The sequence below is a fragment of the Ochlerotatus camptorhynchus genome, unplaced genomic scaffold (genome assembly GCF_037179485.1).
Source record: "Ochlerotatus camptorhynchus isolate MF236.1 unplaced genomic scaffold, CSIRO-AGI_Acam_v1.1 ptg000330l, whole genome shotgun sequence".
Classification (NCBI taxonomy): domain Eukaryota; kingdom Metazoa; phylum Arthropoda; class Insecta; order Diptera; family Culicidae; genus Ochlerotatus; species Ochlerotatus camptorhynchus.
Window position 1 is genome coordinate 18,104,871 of NW_027040818.1, and position 17,704 is coordinate 18,122,574.

At 39.8% G+C, this 17,704-nt stretch overlaps 1 protein-coding gene across 5 annotated transcripts in view; it reads right to left on the bottom strand.

Moving 5' to 3' along the window:
• The window catches only part of LOC135708322 (titin), a 280,525-nt gene that overhangs the window by 158,709 nt on the left and 104,112 nt on the right, over positions 1 to 17,704 (bottom strand). For all 5 annotated transcript variants that reach the window (XM_065230332.1, XM_065230329.1, XM_065230330.1 and 2 more), the window contains exons 2-3: positions 14,735 to 14,857; positions 13,347 to 14,666 (exon numbers count right to left, since the gene is read on the bottom strand). In XM_065230332.1, the coding sequence (XP_065086404.1) occupies positions 13,347 to 14,666; positions 14,735 to 14,857 (1,443 nt within the window). The remainder of the gene's footprint in view (positions 1 to 13,346; positions 14,667 to 14,734; positions 14,858 to 17,704) is intronic.

Genomic DNA, 17,704 nt, shown 5'->3' on the forward strand with positions numbered 1-17,704 from the left:
CTATTATTGTTGAGTGTGCAACAGGAGCTAATCTACATGATGTAAAAACTGGTATTGAAAGCAATCTGGGTGAAAATATAGTGCTGTTGTTCCCACTTCGGTGCCAAGATTGAAAATAGTGGGCATGAGCGTTCAGTTTTCCTCCGATGTCTTCATTGACTACTTAAAAAGTCAAAATGAAGACATCGCTATAAATGATGTTAAAGTAGTGAACATGTTTGAAAATCCACGCTTCACTTATAACAAGTTTAGCGTTGTAATTGAAGTCGATGTCGATACGAATAAATGTTTGTTATGTGCGAAACAAGTAAATGTAGGGTTTGATCGGTGCTCGATAGTTCCCGCGATTAATGTGTTGAGATGCTTCAAATGTGGATAATTTGGGCACAAGAGCGTGGATTGCAAAAATTGTGAGAGATGCTCTAGGTGCAGCCAACAACACAAACCATCGGAGTGTACGTCAACTGTATTGAAATGTATTAATTGTTTGAAAATGAATAAAGAACGTAAAATGAACTTGGACGTCAACCGCATTTAGCTCGAAATGTTTGCTCTATAGAAGACTTTTTGATCAGAAGAAAAGAAGCTTGCCTTTCAATAAATAGCAGCCAAGTTCCAGGAATGTGAATCAATTCGATTTTTTGTATTTGAATATTGCGGGGTTGTGAACAAACTACGTAGCATTACGTCAGATTGTTGAGGAAAAACGCCCTCTTTTAGTTTTATTATCTGAAACTCATATTGTAGAAAACGAAGCTTTTGATCAGTATAGTATTCCGCGATATATTGTTGCTGCTTGTTTATCACATTCTAGACACACTGGCGGTGTTGCTATTTATGTCAAAGAAACAGTTCTCATTCCTCGTTCTGCTTGCGAATGAGCAACATCAAGGCCTGTTGTCTCGTCACATGGCATAGCTTTAAAAGTGTTTTCACCGCGAAAAGTTTTTTTTCTGAAAGCAGTTTTTGTGCCTCAGGTGACTCGCGCATTACATAAGGAAGCAGCCGATCCTGGCGAAGCCTACGATCGGACTGTCCATCTTTAACCCGCTCGAAGATATCAAATTGATTTTATCGGAGCCATAGTCAGCAGCAAGAGCCGTGTAATACACATCGGCAAACGACAACCACACGGACGGTGTGTACGACTGGAAACAATAACCAGCAGAAAACAGTGAGCCGCCGCACGGACGGTGTGTACGACCGGCATCTATTGTGGCAGAGCAGCAACAGTATAGCAGTAGAAACGGTAAGGGCAAATAGTAGCACGTATCTGTTTTTGTATTCCCATTCCTCTGACTGTTTGCTTGTGGATCGTCTGTCTCTCCCCCAGTAGAATCGTTCCACATAGGGTGGTTCGTTAATAAAAAAAAGTAAAATAATAATTACTTTTTGACGACAATTTTTAATTTCTAATGGATGGTTCAAAGGGGGGCAGTAAACCTCCCAATGATAAACTTAGAAAGCGTCATTATCAGGCGTCCTCTGCCTCGCCTTGGGTTGTCTATTTTCGGCAGAAAGAGAAAGCCCTTAACTTCTTAGGGATTAAAAGAATATTGACGCGTCGTTTCCCGGGGACCGCATTTCATCAGGTCAATCGGAACAAACTGCGTATAACTGCGCCTACATATAATATCGCAAATGATATTGCTGACGACGAGGCTTATAACAAAGAGTATTACGTCTACATCCCATCTCGAGATGTGGAGATAGACGGCGTGGTCTCTGCAGTGAGCCTGACGTGTGATGACGTGATGGAAGGTATGGGGCGCCTTCAAAATGCTGCTACATCTACCGTGGACGTTCTGGGTTGCAGGATATTGTATTCAGCGACCACGGTAGATGGTCAAAAGACTTATTCCCCTTCAGGCTCACTACAGGTGTCTTTCGCTGGATCGGTTCTCCCAAAGTTCTTAGAAATTGAAAATGTTTTTTTCCCGGTGCGACTTTTTGTACCAAGGGTATATAATTGTACCAACTACAAAAAGTTGGGACACACAGCTGCTTTTTGTGACAACAAGCCCCGTTGTGGCAAATGTAGCCAAGACCACATGGAGGGTGCTTGCCAACAGGAAGCAACTAAATGTGCTTACTGTGGCAAAGAACCTCTTCATGCTTTGCAGGACTGCCCCGCGTACAAGAAGCGTACCAACAATGTGAAGCGTTCAATAAAAGAACGCTCCAAGCTGACGTTTGCAGAAATGGTTAAGTTGCAAAATGGATCCTCTGCTTCGTTGGCATCAGCCGCTCAAAATGAAAACACTTTTGAGATTTTGTCTTCCGATGAACTGGACTCTGACATAGCAGATGAGAGTGAGTCTCCGGAGGTACACGCCCCCGGTAAAAGGAAGCCGACTAGCTCCCCGGGAGTGCGCCGGAAAAAAATAAAACCACTCTCAAAAGCATGCAAAAATCTGAAGGTAGCGGGGATTCATTGAAAAACCCGAACAAATCGGTAATTGCTGCTCCATCTGATCCTTGCTGCAGCTTTTCCACCCCGCCGCTACCTAATAAAGGTAATCGTAAGAGGTTACCAAAAATAAACACCACGTCTACTCGCAATTCAAAGAAAACTCTCCCGTCCAAGCGAGAAAAGAGTAAATTTAAGGACATTGTGGATAATATTTTGAATGCCCTCGGCTTTCCCGACGAATCGCCACTTCGAGGGCTTATTGACCTGCTTGTTCCTATAGTCGGAAACTACTTCAAGCAATTGACTGCATCATGGCCCCTCATTGGTGAATTCATATCTTTCGATGGATAATTCGTCGAGTGAGGATCAAGATATGATCACTTTATTACAATGGAACTGTCGTAGTTTAATACCTAAATTAGACTCGTTCAAGTATTTGATTCACAATTCTGATTGTGATATATTTGCACTCTGTGAAACTTGGCTTTCTTCTGAAGATGAACTAAACTTCCACGATTTTAACATTATCCGCCTGGACCGAGATGATTCATATGGTGGCGTACTTTTGGGGATCAAAAAGTGCTATTCCTTCTATAAAATCTCAATCCCAATAATTTCAGGCATTGAAATTGTCGCTTGCCAAATAAATGTGAAGAACAAAGATCTTTGCATAGCTTCTGTATATGTCCCTCCAAGGACTTCCATAAACCGCCGTCAGCTTTGGAGTTCAGTTAATATCCTTCCATCTCCAGTTCTAATACTGGGCGATATGAACTCACACGGTACTGGTTGGGGCGAATCATACGATGACAATAGAGCGGGTATTTTCTATGATTTGTGCGACGATTTCAACTTGACTATCTTGAACACTGGTGTAGCAACACGTATAGCAAACCCTCCTGCTCGAGAGAGCCGTCTTGACATTTCTTTGTGCTCTAACTCACTATCATTAGATTGTCTGTGGAAGGTTATCAATGATCCCCATGGTAGTGATCACTTGCCAATTATTATTTCAATCAAAAGTGGTCGTCTAAAAACAGATCAGTCAATTCAAGTTCCTTTTGACCTCACGAGGAACATTGATTGGCAAAAATTTGTATCGGCGGTAACTCTTGGTATTGATTCTACCGATCCTCTACCACCACTGGAAGAGCATCGTTTCTTTACCGAGCTAATCTACAAAAGCGCATTAGAAGCTCAGAAACGACGTGTTCCAAGTGCATCCCTCAAAAGAAGACCCGCCACCCCTGGATGGGATGACGAATGCACAAAGTTGTATCTTGAGAAATCCGATGCCTTTAAAGATTATCGTAGACATGAAAGATCTGAGCTTTTTGAAAAGTATCTAAAGCTTGAAAAAAAGCTAAAAAACTTACTAAAAGCAAAGTAACGAAATTACTGGCGTACTTTTATCGAGGGACTTTCTAGAGAAACCTCGATGACAACGCTTTGGAAAAAGGCTCGCTATATGCGAAACCGCTCATCTTCCAATGAGAGTGAAGAATACTCCTCCCAATGAATATTCGACTTCGCTAAAAAGGTTTGTCCAGATTCTGTTCCAGCACAACCAACTTTACGGGATACAGCCCGAAGTAACGGTTCTCTGGATGAACCATTCACAATGCTGGAATTTTCAATGGCACTTCTTTCATCAAATAACTCTGCTCCGGGAAGCGATATGATCAAATTTGACCTTCTAAAAAACCTCCCCGATATCGCTAAAAGACGATTACTTAACCTATATAATTCATTTATGGAATTCAATATAGTTCCACCAGCATGGAGACAGGTTAAAGTAATAGCTATTCAAAAGCCTGGGAAACCAGCGTCTGATCACAATTCTTACCGTCCGATATCTATGTTATCATGCCTGAAGAAATTATTAGAAAAAATGATCCTATTAAGACTTGACCATTGGGTTGAATCAAACAATCTACTTTCAAATACGCAATTTGGTTTCCGGAAGAGTAAAGGAACAAACGATTGTCTAGCGATGCTTTCATCTGATATTCAACTGGCCTTTGCGCACAAGGAGCAATTGGCTTCAGTCTTTTTGGATATTAAGGGCGCATTTGATTCGGTTTCCATAGACATACTGTCAGACAATTTGCACAGTAGTGGATTACCCGGTATTTTGAATAATTTTTTGTATAATTTGCTGTCAGAAAAACAAATGACCTTCAATCTAGGTCAAATGACAACTTCTAGAATTAGCTACATGGGCTTACCCCAAGGTTCATGTTTAAGTCCCTTACTTTATAATTTCTATGTCAAAGATATTGATAACTGCTTAGATAATCAATGCACGCTTAGACAGCTTGCAGATGATGCCGTGGTTTCCATGAGAGGTCCACGTGCAGAAATCTTGCAAAGACCATTGCAAAATTCCCTAAATAATCTGTCTCTCTGGGCAAGAAATGTAGGGATCGAGTTTTCACCGCAAAAAACTGAATTGGTAGTGTTTACAAGGAAGCGGTTTCCAGCCCAACTGCGTCTAAATATTTTGGGCAGAGACATTACCCAATCTTTAACCTTCAAATACCTTGGAGTCTGGTTTGATTCAAAATGCACTTGGGGTACCCATATTACGTATTTGAAACAAAAGTGTCAACAAAGGATCAACTTTCTACGATCAATTTCCGGGACATGGTGGGGTGCTCACCCGGAAGACCTCATTAAACTATTCTTTCAGTTCTTGAGTATGGCTCTTTTTGCTTCCACTCGGCAAGAAAAAGCCACCTAATCAAATTGGAACGTATTCAATATCGTTGTTTACGTATTGCCCTTGGCTGTATGCATTCAACACACAATATGAGCCTAGAGGTCCTAGCGGGCGTAAAACCCCTGCAGAACCGTTTCTGGGAGCTCTCATTAAGAATATTGATTAAATGTAGTGTCAGTAACAACCTTGTGATTGAAAACTTCGAAGAAATGCTCGAATTGAGCATCCAGTCTAGATTCGTGCGAATCTATCTTAATTATATGTCATCGGATATTAGCCTTCCTTGCTATACCCCCTCTCGTGTATGCTTTACTAACTACAGTTCCCCCATTGACTACGATCTCTCCATGAAACAGGCTATTCAAGGAGTTCCAGATCAACTTCGACCTATCTCAATTCCCCACATTTTTGCTGAAAAGTACCAACAAGTCAATTGCAATAGAAGATTTTTCACTGATGGATCACGCATTGATGGATCCACTGGCTTCGGCGTCTTCAATGAATACTCAACCGCCTTTCGGAAACTTCAGGAACCTTGTTCCGTTTATGTTGCTGAGCTAGCAGCAATTAACTTCGCATTGGGGATGATTTCCGATATGCCCATAGACCATTACTTCATCTTCTCGGATAGTCTCAGTTCGATTGAGGCTATTCGGTCGATGAAACAAGGTAGGCACTCATCTTATTTCCTTTCAAAGGTAAGGGAGCAGATGAGTTTGCTGGTCGAAAGATCATATATGATTACCTTTGTATGGGTCCCCTCACATTGCTCAATCCCAGGCAATGAGAGAGCAGACTCTCTCGCAAAGGTGGGCGCACAACAAGGCGAGATTTATGATAGAAGAATTTCACATGATGAATTTTTCCCATTAGTACGTCAGAGTTCTCTTTTAAGTTGGCAAAACGATTGGACAAGTAATTCTCTTGGGCGGTGGTTACATTCCATTATTCCAAATGTTTCTTCGAGAGCGTGGTTCAAAGGTCTGGATGTAAGTCGGGGATTCATTCGAGTGATGTCAAGACTTATGTCCAACCACTACTCGCTAGACGCACATCTCTATAGAATAAACCTCGTTGACAGCAATATATGTAGGTGCAGAACCGGTTATGATGACATCGATCACGCAGTTTGGTATTGCCCGGGTAATGACGCCTCCAGAGCACGACTATTGGATACCCTAGTGGCCCGAGGTAGACAACCCTTCCGTGAAGTAAGAGATGTATTGGGAACACGTGATCTTCCCTACATGCAAGCGATCTACGAATTCCTTTGTTTGTCTGATGTTAGAGTTTGATGTGGCTATCCCCTCCTTTCCAAACAATTTCCCGCCATTGTGTCCCAGTCTTATTATCCTCCTGTTCCTGTGCTACTTGCCCCTGCCCAGTCAGGATTTGGTCAACCGTCCGAGAGTAGTATCTGAAGGAGGCTTCAGAAACCAGTCTCCTACCTAGATCCTTCCAATTGAAATTGTTACCCATTAACCTCGAGCCCGCCACGAGTAATTGGTACCCAATACTAACCTAGTAATACTGCTATTTAAAATGTAAATCAAACATTACTGATTTTGGCTCCGCAAAGTGTGACACACGACTGAGCCTAGTAAATAAACGAACTAGTTAAAAAAAAAAAGAAACAGTTCTATTCGACCTTCGTATCACTGAAGTTATCGATGGTAACTGGTTCTTGGGCATTACAGTTGTACGTGGCATGAAGATGGGTAATTATGGTGTTTTGTATCATTCTCCCAGTTCTAGTGACCAGCGTTTTGTTGAAGTTTTAGAGAACTGGCTTGAGACATTCCTTGATTCTAGTAAATTAAATATATTGGTTGGTGATTTTAATATTAATTGGCGTGATAACCATAATTCGAATCATTTGAAGCGTTTAGCTGAGTTTTTTTTTAATTTAAAGCAAATGGTAAATGAATATACGCGTATTTCCAGGCACAGTAGAACTTTAATTGACCACGTTTATTCCAATTTTGATTCCATTTGTTCAGTTACGGATACTGATTTGAAAACAACCGTCTTAGACCATGTTAACGATAACGATAATTTTGGAAAATTGAAGTGCTGGAGGAAATATTCGAAGCAAGCTGTTTCGAATCTTGTTGAAAGAAGCCTGGATTTTCCATTCGCGGCCGGTAACTTAGATGAAGCTACAGCTGTTCTTAATAACGCATTGAAAACGTGTACTAATCAACTAGTTGAGCAAAAGTTTGTTTCTTTGAAGAACTCAAACAGCTGGTACAATTTGGATCTTTTGCGTCTTAAATGGATAAGGGACAAATGGTACAAAAAGATTTGGAGATCAAATAATGACAATCATTGGAACAGGTACACAATCGCGCGTAATAAGTATTCACAATCGATGAAGAAAACTCGTTGTGAATATGTTCAAAGGAAGATGGTCAGCATCAAAACAACAGCAAAGAGTTATGGAAAATTTTGAAATCTTTATCTTTATTGCAAACCGCGGTCCATAACTTTTAATGGCACATTAGAACAGTCAGAACAAGTAATTTCAGCTATGTTTAATGATTATTTTGTAGACAGTGTTTCATTGATTAATCAATCCATTGAATTGGTCGATGAACCTGACGAAATAAAACAGCCAGTTAATAGTAGTTGTAGATTTAAAGTTTTTCACCCAATTACATTAGATGAACTTAGAGTTATTTGTTTTTCATTAGGAAAATCGGCTGGAGTAGATAATGTTAATGCTAGAGTTATTCAAGATTGCTTTCATGTCATTGGCCACATCTTGCTGGACCTTATTAATGAATCATTGCAAACTGAACATGTGCCACAAATTTGGAAGGAATCCTTAGTGGTTCCTATTCAAAAAGTTGCTGGAACGATTAAAGCCGAAGAGTTTCTTCCCATCAACATGTTATACACATTAGAGAAAATTTTAGAACTTGTTGTTAGAGGTCAGCTGTTGGAGTATTTAAATAGTAATAGTTTGTTGATACCAAAACAATCGGGATATCGGGAAGGTCATTCTTGTGAAACCGCGTTGAATTTGGTATTAGCGAAGTGGAAAAATAACTTGGAGTGTAAAGATACGATTGTTGCTGTTTTTTTTGGATCTAAAACGCGCTTTTGAAACAATTTCTAGGCCCTTATTGTTGAGATCAATCAAGCGCTTTGGAATAACGAGTACTGCATATAAATGGTTTGAAAGCTATTTGTCTGACAAAACTCAACGGACTATTTTTAATAATTCTGTTTCCAGTCCCATCGCGAATAACCTTGGAGTGCCCCAGGGAAGTGTATCAGGGCCCCTGATATTTATTATGTATATTAATGACTTGCGACTTGTTTTAGGATTTTGCGACATTAATCTTTTTGCATATGATACTGTGTTATTCATTGCAGCTGAGGATTTAGATGATGCCGTTTTACACTTGAATGAAGATTTGCGTTCTCTAAGTAGATGGTTGAAGTATAAGCAGTTAAAATTGAATACAAGTAAAACTAAATTTATGGTAATTTCGCGGAATCGAGTAAATGAGAACGTCTCTGTTGTAATTGATGATGAGACTATTGATCGCGTTCGGGAGATTAAATATCTTGGCGTGATTATTGATGACACACTTAAGTTCAACTCTCACATTGACAATGTCACCAAGAAAATTGCCAAGAAGTATGGAATTCTATGTCGACTGAAAAACGATTTAACTATTGCCAGTAAAATACAGCTATACAAATCAATCATCTCTCCTCATCTTGACTTTTGCCCTTCCATTTTATTTCTGGCCAATGCAACACAAATATCGAGATTACAGCGCTTGCAGAATAAAATAATGCGTTTGATTTTGAGATGTAATAGATTCACTTCCTCGACTTTGATGTTAGACGCCTTACAATGGTTGTCGGTGAAGCAAAGAATTGTATATTTGACTATGGTGTTCATATTTAAAGTATTTAACGGTTTGCTGCCTCGATATTTGTGTGATCGAATTGAAAGAGGAAGTGACTTTCAATACTAGAAACGCGGCTGAAATAAGAATCCAGTGATTTTTACCCTTCTTACAAAGAAGGGTATAGATATCACTTGAAAAACCGACTATCGATCCGAGGCCCGGAGGGCCGAGTGTCATATACCATTCGACTCAGCTCGACGAGATCGGAACATGTCTGTGTGTGTGTGTATGTGTGTATGTGTGTATGTGTGTGTGTATGTAACGAAATGAATGCGCTCACGTTTCTCAGCAACCGCTCAACCTATTTGGACAAACTCGGCGCCAAATGATAGGTCTTGGGGTCCCATTGAACGCTATTAAACGGTTTTGGAATCGGTGAACCGGTTCCGGAGATATGGCCGGAATAAGATCCGGTGAATATGGACCTTCACGCTGGATTTAACGGAAAACGTATCAAAACCATCATGCGACACATCAAATTACTACAGAATTAAAAAATAAGATCAATGCAAGTCGTGTTAAGTGTTCCAGACCACATTGGACACACTTGGACATGTTCCGGGTACCCCGGGGAAGTTGCTTGAATATGAATTGAATTAAAACCCATTAAATCACATTAAAATACGATGATAAGGTGATTGGTAGCCTCACCAAATAGACTACATCCGGATATATTCCGGGTACCCCCAGGCAGTGGCGTAGCGTCACTGGATGACACGGGGGTGGGGGGCTTGGTCACTGATAATGACAATAAAATAAATAAACTTGAATAAGTAAGAAGGGTCTGATCACACCATAGGTGGATAAATTCGGGTTTTTTTTTATGAATTGACAAATTATGTATCTTGACGAAGTTATCTCTAACGGATTATTTTATATGGATAGCTGTCATAACGACTTTTTTAATAATTATTGTAGCACTGCAAAAACTATTTCTGTTCGCCACGTGATGGTGGATTTTTAATATTTGATTTAATAGTAGATTAATTTAAAAAAAAGTAGTCTACAAAGGTTTGAGCCTCGCGCGCTTATACGGATATAGAGGACTGAATTTAACATTTGATAAAAAAAAAATGCAAATTTGAAGCTTATTTGGAAGATACCTTGAGTTAGTAGTAAGTTTTCTGGCAAATGTTGGGGGTTCGTGAGCATTCCTGACATTGCTGAAAATTATGATAGCATCAGATTGCAGGGTTACTAGTGTAATAGGATGCTTTGTTGATTGTTCATTAACTCTTGCTTGCTTGTAATACTTTTGAAAATTTTAGGTGGACAAAAAGGCGAGCTAAGAGGTGGACGCCTGAGCTTTTACACATTTATATCGCTGTGAAGCAACTGTAAACTCTAGAGGGAATTTATATCTGTAACTGAAACCAGTTCGATTTTGTTTGCTACCCTGCTTAAAATGTCATATATAATTATCTTAAAGATAAATCGTCCCGTTCAAAACCTTTGTAGGGGTAAGAGGTGGGACCATCATCATCAACTTCGTTAGAAGATATAGAAATTAAAGTTTTAACAATAACCCTAATGTTCTCTGGACTGCTCTAAAGCTTTCTTGATTTTCTTAAAGTTCATGAAGTTCCTAGTCTTCTAATCTTCCCTAATGTTCTCAAAGCTATATCTAATTTTTAGAACTTCTTGAAGGTTCTCGCTATTTTTCAGAATTCAATGGAACTGCCCTAATGTACGTGACATTTACCTGAAGCAATCGGAACTTCTCTGAAGTTCCCACAACTTTTCCAATCACTGAGTTCTCAAAACTGCCGAAGTTATGCAACTTCCTTTAGGATCTCTAAACTCAGCTGAAGTTTTCGAATGTTCAGTAAAGTTCTTGAAGTTAATGGAACTGCCCTGAAACTCATTGATGTTCACTGAAATTCTAGAAATTTTCCTGAAAACTATGGAAAGTTATAAGAAGTTACCAAAACATGTTGTTCTGGACGTTCTTGAAGGTCTCGGGTCTTGAAGTTTTCAGAACGTCCTTTAAATTCTTGGAATTGCCATGAAATTCTCATAACTTATTGAAATTTCCCATAATTGTTTAGAGGGTAATGGAACGTTAATAGGTTCGTTTTTCTGTTCTAATGGTCATGGAACTCTTACCTTTGTTAAAGTTTTCTGGACTGTGTTCTTGGAACATTTGTAAAGTTCCTAAAGCTTTTCTGGAGTTTTCAATATTTTCCAAAAAAAAAATCTCTCATGTGTCCACATTATTTCCGGACATTAATTGAACTGCCCTGAAGTTCTGAGAACTTTTTGGGAGGTCGCTGAGCTTTTCTAAAGATGTTTGACCTTAAGTGAAGTAAGTTTGTTTTTAAATTCTTGTGAAAATACTGAAATTTCCTTAATGTTAATGGAGCTGTCGTGAAATTCTCTGATCGTCATCTAAGTTCACGGAATTTTCTGGAAATTCGTGGATCTGTATTGATGTTCTCAAAATTTACCCGTAAGTATCTATAAACTTCCCCAATGCTCTGGACTTTCCTGTAGTTCTCAGAACTTCCTTGAAGCATTTGAAAGATCTCTGGAAGTTTTGGATTTTCCTAAAGTTATTGGAACATCACTGAAGTTTTTAAAATTGATCTAAAGAGCTCTGAACTTCCTTGATTTTTTTTCCTGGTGTTAAAGCTTTTAAAAAGCTGCTGTTTAATTTCTGAAATTGTCTTACACGCTAAAAGGTCTAAAATATATATAGATAAATCTTTGAATTAAGTTGTCTTAAGTAATATGCAAGATACACATATTTTTTTGAACCCGTTCAATTTTTTATTCAAGCATTTGTTTAATCTCTCGGATGAGGCAGTATTTTATCACTTTGAGAGCATGTAGATCGAGATTGCTGCGCCCAGTTAGTTTTGATTAAAACAAAAATAAATCGGTTTTCAGAGTTGTTGGACACCTTTATAAAAAAAAAAGCTTTAAGAGGCATCCTGACAAGAATTTCAGGACGGTTATGATATCAATTCAAAAGAAATCGGAAATAACGCATAGTTGCCGAGCAAAGTCTGAGATCAAATTGAAAACCAAATTGGATGTTGTAATGTCGCTGACAGGCATGGAAAATCATTTGCATTCATTTCGTGCTTTCATTTACATTCATTTGTCCCTAACTTTTTTCATCAACAGTATTACGCAAAATGATGTGTGAAGTTATTATAGGCTTTGTTATTAGCTACAACTTTTGTGAACAACTCAAATCCGTATCTTTTATGCATGACGAACCAGAGCGAACAGAAACCACTACTGTTTTTCAGTGAATGTATTTTACATTCACTAAAAAACAGTATCAAGTTCTGCCCGCTCTAGTTCGTGATGCATAAGAGATACAGATTTAAGTTACTGGCAAAAGTTGTAGCTAATACCAAAACCTACAAAAGCTCTGTACATCATTTTGCGGACTGCTGTTAATGAAAAGGTTAGAGGCAAATGAATGTAAATGAATGCATGAAATGAATGTAAATGATTTTCCATGCCTGGTCGCTGATAATGATTACTCAGGATCTTGTCGTTTTGGTCGTTTTAACGCTTAAAATATCAAAATTGAGCTATATCATAGCTGTGGCATCACATTGAAAACTAACTCTGCTATCAGTGAGAGCAAATTGAAAACTCAATTTGATTTTAAATGTTGATAACAAAACGAGCATTACATTTGATGTTCTACTCAACTCAATGAAAACAAAACTGCAACAACATATTTTTGAAAAGCAAATGTAAAACAAAATGAAAACAAATATTGTTATCGAATTTGTCAATTGCGTAAACTGAAATCAAATTATCATTTCAGTTTGATATGGATATCAAAGCTTTGTTTCGATTTGCTATCATTTTGAAGCTGCACTTTGCTCGGGAAGGGAATTCTAAGGACTGCTGGGACATTCTTTGGGTTTTTTTTAGAATGCTCAGGGAATATAGAAACCAGTTCTTAGGAAAGTCTGAGGTGAATTTCAATGGATCTCAATTAGATAATTCCAAGCATACTACGGGAATGCTCAAGAAAGAGAAATTAACAGGAACATTCCAAGAGAACGGAATTCCAATAAGTAACTATACTAGGGACAGAGAGTGGAGGAAGAAGGTGTTAAGGTAAGATAGAGTCAAACCTGGTATTTTTGGTCGTCGAAAATGTTTGACGTGGCTCATATTGCAAATAGCTTATATCAACAAAGCTAATGAATTCATAACCAATAAACTTTGAAATGATTGAAAAAAAAAAACTATGTGGGTTAACAATCTATGTATATGTGATGAAATGACGAAGCCATGGCACAACACTCACCTCCAGGTCATTCAGGAGCTGATGATGCAGCAACAAACAATCCTTTGCCTCGGCCAGGTTTTCCCCCATCCGGTGAATGTCGACGGCCTGTTCGATCCGCTCCCGGCGGGAGTCCTCCAACCACTGGAACAGCTGATTGTACCGCTCCAGGAAGTCATTCAACGCTTCCGTCAGTCGCAGACTCTCCTCGCTCGATTGCAGACAGTACCGCTCGAAGGAAGCTTTCTTCTGCTCTATCCGTTCGACCATGGCCTGCACGCCGGCTACCTCCGGTTTCGTTCGTCCGACGTCGTCGATCAGCGAGTAGCCCATCTGGAGGATGTCCTCGATGGTGGCCGTTACCTCCTGCAGGGCTTTGTTCTGCAGAAGAAGCGGTGAGGGTGAGCTCGGTCGTAGCTGAAGATTGCTGAGTTCGATTTCGATTTGGGACAGTTTGGTCAGGAGGTTCTCGGCACGACCGAAGAATTCCCGGGACTGGGAAAGAAGGGCTTCGCGGTGGTCAACTTCGTCGACGAATTCGGTACAGCAGGCTAGGATGCTGTACGCTTTTGCGCAGGCTTCGTCTCCTGCGAAGCAACCGGTCGAAACGAGCTCTTCTGTGGTTTTGGTGATTTTGAGGGACTTGTCTCGGAGGAGAAGAGCTTCCGGTTTGACGTTTTGGTAGATTTCAAGCAGGTCACGAGCCTGATTGGCAGAGTCACCTAGAGTGAAGGAACTGAAGTTGGAATTCTTGGTGGCGTTGAGACTGTACTCGATGTCGGAGAGTTCTTTGGCGAGGATCGCCAGGGTGAGGCATTGTTCCAGTTGAGTTTTTCGTGATTGCCATGCTTGTTCGAGATTGTTCCTCCGATTGGAGAGGTCTTCGAGCCACCGTTCCACTTGGGCGACTGCTTGGAGGGCGTCTTGTTTGACGTGATTTGGACGGGAGTCGAACGTTCCGATGTTGGCCAGTTCTCGGAGTTTGTCGAGCATTTGGTTGCCTACCTTCAGGCCAGCGGAAATGGTCGAGAGCATTTCTGTTCGGAGGAATTTGAACGATTCCAAAAACTCTCGAACGGCATCGATTTCGATCGGGATCATTGTGTCATTGCAGGCCACCTCGAGGGAGCTCATTTTTCCGTAGCATTCACCGAGACGTTCGAAGAAGGTTACATTTAGCAGGATGATGTCCCGTCGTTCTTGGAGCATCTTTTTGATGTCCTGCCAGACGGCTCCCAGGGAGGCGGCCATTTCTTCGATCAGAACCGGATCGGGTCGCTCGTGGGATGCGATCTTTTCCTGCACTTTGTGGTAGAACTCCTCCAGCGGAGTTGGTAGGTTCTGCAATGGGAAGAAATTTTCGATAAGAATGCACAAATTTGGTCAAGTCTAGCGATTGAAGAACCAACCTGAATCTGTCGCAGCAGTTCCTCATGTTGCCGCTGTAGGTGCAACGCTTCGTCCAGACTCGGTCCGAGAAATGTGAACTTGGGCAGCAGATCTGCAACTTTGATGTACAATCGTTCACCGCTCTACAAATAGGAAAATAAAACGGTCATAAATCCATGGAAGCCGTAAGTAATATAAATGTTTATTTAATATGACTACCGCACAACGAACGGATTTGTTTAATCTTCCTACGCGTGGGTTTTATGCCCGCGCTCTCTCAACTGAGTTTCGTGAGTCGATCGGGTCGAAGCAAAGGGGTTTGCTTGCTGTTGCAATTTTACTGCAACGGAGGACGGGTGGCGTGAAATTGCGTTGGTTGGGACAAATCGAGGATTATCGTTCGATTTGACAGGCGTTGGTGCTGAGCTTGTATCTCAATAAATCGTCTTTTGTGAACGATGCACATAGTTCAAATGGTTAGGAATTTCCGAAATGACAATGCCCAGTCATTTCCCGCCGCATCGATAAATTTCAATTTGGTTGAATTTCACCACGGAAAGGACGTTTATTTGCGGGATCGTAAACCAACGTGCTGATCGTTAAAATATAATTTATCTGTCAATTACGGAGCCAAGACCGTTAAAAGGAAGCCGCAAATCGAACGACATTCTGCCCGGTGGAAAATCTGGAATACAGACCGACCAAGAACCGTTGACCCGGGATCTACTTAACTACCTTGTATGAGAGATGTAATAAATGTGCGTTCCGTTACCGAGCAGTTATGCAGTTATGTTAATTGGTCGAATTCCGTCTGTCGTCGTCGTCGTCGTCGTCGAAGTGACTCGATCGGTGTCAAGAATCATAGAGAGAGAGAGAGAAAGATGACATGTTATGATATTTCACACCGGTGCGTTGAGTGCAATGTTTACGATGATTTAGATGGTTGTGGTCGTTCTCTGCTTAATGGATGGTGGGTGGTGTGAGCAGTGTTTTAATTGGTATCAATTCTTGTTAGAAGATGTGTACATGTTTGATTGTCTAAGGATGAGTTGATGAAATGGTTATATTGGATTCTTTATGGGCTACTGCGGACATAATCGATTTTATTTTACAAACCAAAGGGAAAAATGCTTGAAAATTCTCTCAAGCATAAAATTGATTTGTTCTTCCTCCGTTGATTCCCACCAAAAGCTCGGAGCCCGCGAACTCTAATAAAAACTGTTTACATAGAGGAAGTGTATCAGCGATGACGCTAGGGTTCCTCTAATTGGCCATACAGTCTATAAACTTGAATTTCTCTAAAATTAAAATTTCTTCCACAGGAAGTTAGTCTCAATGTTGATCTGTACATACATATGGCACATTTTCCAACTTGATTCGCCAAAGTATGTTTTATTGCAATTGCAAACCCAGCTGAGTCATCAAAACCACTGGCGTGCACAGGGTGGGGGGCAATTGTACCCCCTTTTATAAATAAGATTTTTATTTTCACATTTACAAAATTAAAATATAAAATAACTTGATTTCTGGATAACTTGATTTGAAGGTAAAACAACTTCATTTCATTATAAAAGGGCAATTAAAACCTTTTATTGCGTCAATTCCTTTGAGATTGTACCTGAAAATTGCACCACAAAGGTGCATGAAGGGACAAACTTCAATTAAATATTTTGGTCAAAAATTGCACCACAGTGGTGTATACAAAAACAAATCTGGTGTAATTTTTCAGGGTTGAAAGAAGAGGGTAAATTTAAGGTTGAAAAAAGTCACCTTCGTGGTGGTAAATCGAAGAAAAAGTTTTTTTTTAATATTTCTGGTGTGAAAATATCATCCAGGTGGTGCATGGAGGTACTAATCAAAATGAATAACTCTGGTGGAAAAATTTAATCACGCTAAACATTTGGAGGTGCACATTTAGCTGAAAATTTCTAGTGGAAAGTTCGCAACACTGTGTGTGAATGTAGAAGCAAGGTTTATTAATTTTTCTGGTGCATAATTTGCATCGTTCAGATGAATGCAAGGTTCATTGAAAATTTATGGTGGAAAATCTGCACTATTCTGGTGCATGAAGCGGCAAAGCCAGAAAATTGCACCACAAAGGTGCATGGTGAAACAAACTTCACTGACAATTTTTGGTGCACCGTTATGGTGAATGGAGGACCAAGAATTATTGAAAAACTTGCATCGCTCTGATAAATGAAATGAACAGAAAATTTCTGGTGGAAAACTTGCATTGGTCTGGTAAATGAAGGTACAAGCTTTATTTCAAATTAAGCTTTATTTAAAATTAAGCTTTATTGAAAATTTCTGGTGGAAAATCTGCACCGTTTTGATGAACGTAAGCTTTTCGGAAGTTTTTTGGTCTTAAATTTGCATCCTTCTGCTGAATACAGAAACAAATTTTAATAATAATTTCTGGTGTAAAATTTGCACCATTCTGATGATTGGAGGGAAGCTGCTCTACTGAAAATTTATGATGAAAAGGAAATCTGCACGAATCAGAAGATTGGAGAAGCAATTTTTATTGAACATTCACACCGATCGGTTCAGTAGTCAAGGGTCAGAGACAGACAGACAGACAGACAGACAGAAATTCATTTTTTATAGGGGAAATGTATGTAATGTCGGCCTAAGTGTCCCTAATTTGGGCCCATAAATACATTCAGTAATCGACTAAATTTTCAATAGCAACCAAAAATATTCATTAGTACCGTCCCAATGACGCGTTCATCTAGATTCAATTGATAAATAGCAGATTTTTAGCGATGGGCCCAATCTTAGATCTTAGCTAACATTAGAGCCATTTCCCCTACATAGATTAACGGTGGAAAATTTACACCATTCTGGTCAATTGAAATTTTCTGGTCTAAAATTACCTGGGGGAAAGTTTGTATTGAAAATTTCTGGTGTAAGATTTGCAACAATCTGCTGCATAGAGGGGCAAGCTGAATTTGAAAATTCCTGATGTAAAAATTGCACAGTTCTGTCCA